General features: G+C 41.9%; 1 protein-coding gene across 2 annotated transcripts in view; it reads left to right on the forward strand.

Annotated features, from left to right (window-relative positions):
- Nucleotides 1–5000, forward strand: part of LOC110515808 (receptor tyrosine-protein kinase erbB-4) — a 479351-nt gene that overhangs the window by 385874 nt on the left and 88477 nt on the right. For both annotated transcript variants that reach the window (XM_036982454.1, XM_036982455.1), the window contains exon 15: nucleotides 2934–3088. In XM_036982454.1, the coding sequence (XP_036838349.1) occupies nucleotides 2934–3088 (155 nt within the window). The remainder of the gene's footprint in view (nucleotides 1–2933; nucleotides 3089–5000) is intronic.

Consider the following 5000-nt stretch of genomic DNA (forward strand, 5'->3'; position numbering starts at 1 on the left):
AGATAAATAAAGTACCACGTCAGCTACGAAGGTAAAACACATTCCAGATAAATAAAGTACCACGTCAGCTACGAAGGTAAAACACATTCCAGATATATAAAGTACCACGTCAGCTACGAAGGTAAAACACATTCCAGATATATAAAGTACCACGTCAGCTACGAAGGTAAAACACATTCCAGATATATAAAGTACCACGTCAGCTACGAAGGTAAAACACATTCCAGATATATAAAGTACCACGTCAGCTACGAAGGTAAAACACATTCCAGATATATAAAGTACCACGTCAGCTACGAAGGTAAAACACATTCCAGATATATAAAGTACCACGTCAGCTACGAAGGTAAAACACATTCCAGATATATAAAGTACCACGACAGCTACGAAGGTAAAACACATTCCAGATATATAAAGTACCACGTCAGCTACGAAGGTAAAACACATTCCAGATATATAAAGTACCACGTCAGCTACGAAGGTAAAACACATTCCAGATATATAAAGTACCACGTCAGCTACGAAGGTAAAACACATTCCAGATATATAAAGTACCACGTCAGCTACGAAGGTAAAACACATTCCAGATAAATAAAGTACCACGTCAGCTACGAAGGAAGAACACATTCCAGATAAATAAAGTACCACGTCAGCTACGAAGGTAAAACACATTCCAGATATATAAAGTACCACGTCAGCTACGAAGGTAAAACACATTCCAGATAAATAAAGTACCACGTCAGCTACGAAGGTAAAACACATTCCAGATATATAAAGTACCACGTCAGCTACGAAGGTAAAACACATTCCAGATAAATAAAGTACCACGTCAGCTACGAAGGTAGAACACATTCCAGATAAATAAAGTACCACGTCAGCTACGAAGGTAAAACACATTCCAGATATATAAAGTACCACGTCAGCTACGAAGGTAAAACACATTCCAGATATATAAAGTACCACGTCAGCTACGAAGGTAAAACACATTCCAGATATATAAAGTACCACGTCAGCTACGAAGGTAAAACACATTCCAGATAAATAAAGTACCACGTCAGCTACGAAGGTAAAACACATTCCAGATATATAAAGTACCACGTCAGCTACGAAGGTAGAACACATTCCAGATAAATAAAGTACCACGTCAGCTACGAAGGTAAAACACATTCCAGATAAATAAAGTACCACGTCAGCTACGAAGGTAAAACACATTCCAGATATATAAAGTACCACGTCAGCTACGAAGGTAAAACACATTCCAGATAAATAAAGTACCACGTCAGCTACGAAGGTAGAACACATTCCAGATAAATAAAGTACCACGTCAGCTACGAAGGTAGAACACATTCCAGATATATAAAGTACCACGTCAGCTACGAAGGTAGAACACATTCCAGATAAATAAAGTACCACGTCAGCTACGAAGGTAGAACACATTCCAGATAAATAAAGTACCACGTCAGCTACGAAGGTAAAACACATTCCAGATATATAAAGTACCACGTCAGCTACGAAGGTAGAACACATTCCAGATATATAAAGTACCACGTCAGCTACGAAGGTAAAACACATTCCAGATATATAAAGTACCACGTCAGCTACGAAGGTAGAACACATTCCAGATATATAAAGTACCACGTCAGCTACGAAGGTAAAACACATTCCAGATATATAAAGTACCACGTCAGCTACGAAGGTAAAACACATTCCAGAAGGATACGTGTTTTTGACAGCCTCTGACCTTCCACAGAGAACGCACCCCTCAGAAGTCCCTCTTCCATTCCCACCTGCCCTCTTCTAAATGCTAGAATTTCCCTTTAAAATGCCACCCGGTTGAAAACCCTTGAACCCCCCCCCCCCCCCTCTCTCTCAGCCTGGAACTATAACAACCCAAGGTTGGTTTAAATCACCTCCCCTGCCATGTACGGGGACTCTAGTCTTGTTTTATATGTGGCGTAGGGACAGTGGTGTATAACTCTCCATGGTTTAGGGCTCATGATATATCCAGCTGTCATGGAGACCCTTTTTTACAGGCCCCTGTTAAAGCCTTACTTGTGGAATTTGATACTTGTGTAAAGAACCCCCGGGGGAGGACAGGGAGGAGTGGAGGACAATAGTCTCTATGACGGTGCAGTGGTACGCAGTGTTTCACCGTGGCTTGCAGTGTCTCCTGCAGTCCAGTCAGAAGTAAATAACACAGGTGTCAATCATCAGATGTATGAATGCACACGCACACACACGCACGCACGCACGCACGCACGCACGCACGCACGCACGCACGCACGCACGCACGCACGCACACACACACACACACACACACACACACACACACACACACACACACACACACACACACACACACACACACACACACACACACACACACACAGTCAGAGAGACACAATACATTGACACAGCTCGGCAGGGAGATAGTGTATTGATGGGAAGGGATTACAGCTGTCGTTTTGTCAGACCTGAAAGTGAAAAGCTGTCTATCAACCTGCCAAACACACATCATTTACCGTACATGAGGTGTCCAAGCCCACAGTAAAAGTTTCAACTACAGCAGCTGCACATGCATCCACAGACCCATCTCTCTATCGTCTCTCTTCCTTCATCTCTCCATGTGTTTATATCTGCTGTCTGAATCCATCCCGGATGCTTGTTCAGAAGTGTGAACTGTGTTGACGTGCTGATATGTGGTCAATGTCTCTTCCTCTTCATCTTCTATTCATATCCTTTACTTACTCCTTATCATCCTCTTCCTCTTCTATCCATCTCCTTTACTTACTCCTCCTCCTCCTCCTCCCCTCATCCTCCTCCTTCTCCTCCTCCTCCTTCTCCTCCTCCTCCTTCTTCTTCTTCTTCTTCTTCTTCTCCTCCTCCTCCTCCTCCTCCTCCCCCTCATCCTTCTCCCTCACTCTACCTCTCAGGGTCCAGATCAATGTATGACCTGCCTTCACTTCAAAGACGGGCCCAACTGTGTGGAAAAGTGCCCCGACGGCCTCCAAGGCACCAACAGCTTCATCTTCAAATACGCCGAGGCCAACAACGAGTGTCACCCCTGCCATGCCAACTGCACCCAGGGGTACGAGGAGAGAGAGAGAGAGAGAGAGAGAGAGAGAGAGAGAGAGAGAGAGAGAGAGAGAGAGAGAGAGAGAGAGAGAGAGAGAGAGAGAGAGAGAGAGAGAGAGAGAGAGAGAGGTGTATATTTAATGAGGCTTTTTATATCAATACTTCTCATCTCTTTGAAATCTGAAATTGTTTGTTTGAAGTACGTCATAAATAATGTCATATAAGCAGAATCCATGAAACGGTGTCCTTGTGGGACTTTTAAAATCAAGATGAGCTTCTATAAAGAGTAGCAGAAGTAGTGCGCTATAAAGGAAATATGGTGCTATTTTGGATACAGGCAGTGACTCAGCCCTCCACTTCCCAGACCGCATCAGTCCCTCTCCCTCTCTCTCTCTCTCTCTCTCTCTCTCTCTCTCTCTCTCTCTCTCTCTCTCTCTCTCTTCCCTCTCTCTCTCTTCCCTCTCTCTCTCTTCCCTCTCTCTCTCTCTCTCTCTCTCTCTCTCTTCCCTCTCTCTCTCTCTCTCTCTCTCTCTCTCTCTCTCTCTCTCTCTCTCTCTCTCTTCCCTCTCTCTCTCTTCCCTCTCTCTCTCTTCCCTCTCTCTCAAATTCAAATTCAAATTCAAGCTGCTTTATTGGCATGAAAAACATTGTGTCAATATTGCCAAAGCAACAATGTATACAATATACATTGTAACAAAATTATAAATGATAGCAAATAATAATATAAAATGGTAGTAAATAATAATACAAAATTAAATACAAAAATAATAACAATAAAATGGTAACAGTCTACAGTAAACATTAATAATTATAGTAATAACAATAATAGTAATAATAAGTAAGTTACTGTTTACTATGCAGATGTTATTATTCAGTGTCCCTCAGGCTATGGCAGGAAAATACATATTTGGCTGCAAGAGGAGCCATTGCTCCTTCGCCCATGAGTATTCTTAGTTTTTCCTCTGGGTTCAATTTGTAAAAATTTGGAATATATGTAGTCATTTCTGTGAATAATGAATCTCTTTGTGAGGAATATTTATCACAGTAAAGGAGAAAGTGCATCTCTGTCTCTACCTCCCCTGTCATGCAGTGACCACATACACGCTCCTCTTTGGGTAGCCATGTCTTTTTATGTCTGCCGGTTTCTATTGCCAATCGGTGGTCACTCAGCCTGTACTTGGTAAGGATCTGTCTCTGCTTCGTATCTCTGACAGAGTAGAGATAATCAGCCAATTCATATTCTCTGTTTAGGGTCAGATAGCAATTTAGTCGGCTTTGGGATTTTGTTTCGTTTTTCCAGTATTGTAAATATGATTCCTTTGATTGGTTCATAATTTTGCTTATTGGAATTCTTTCTTTTGAAGCAGTGCTGGCGTCAGCTTGGTTGGTGAGGTCCAACACCAGCTGACTGAGAGGGCTCGTTTCTGGGCTCAGCTCTTGGGCTTGAAGTGCTTTAAATTGCAGACTCGAATTTGGACTTGAATTTAGATGTAGCCAAAATTTTAATGATCTTTTCTGTATTTTCATTATTACTGGAAAACGGCCCAATTCTGCCCTACATGCATTAGTTGGTGTATTTCTCTGGACTTGTAGAATTTTCCGACAGAATTCTGCATGTAGGGCTTCAATTGGATGTTTGTCCCACATTTTAAAATCCAGTTTATTGAGTGGCCCCCAAACCTCACTTCCATAAAGTGCTATTGGTAGGATTACACTGTCAAATATTTTAGTCCAAATTCTAATTGGGATGTTGATTTTGAATAATTTCATTTTTATTGCATACATTGCTCTGCGGGCTTTTTCTTTGAGTGCCTTCACTGCCATATTAAAGTTTCCCGATGCAGATATGGTCAGACCAAGGTAGGTGTAATTTTTTGTGTGTTCAATTAAGGTGTTGTTCAGGGTGAATTTACATTTGTGTTTCT

The sequence above is a fragment of the Oncorhynchus mykiss genome, chromosome 7 (genome assembly GCF_013265735.2).
Source record: "Oncorhynchus mykiss isolate Arlee chromosome 7, USDA_OmykA_1.1, whole genome shotgun sequence".
In the NCBI taxonomy this organism is placed as follows: domain Eukaryota; kingdom Metazoa; phylum Chordata; class Actinopteri; order Salmoniformes; family Salmonidae; genus Oncorhynchus; species Oncorhynchus mykiss.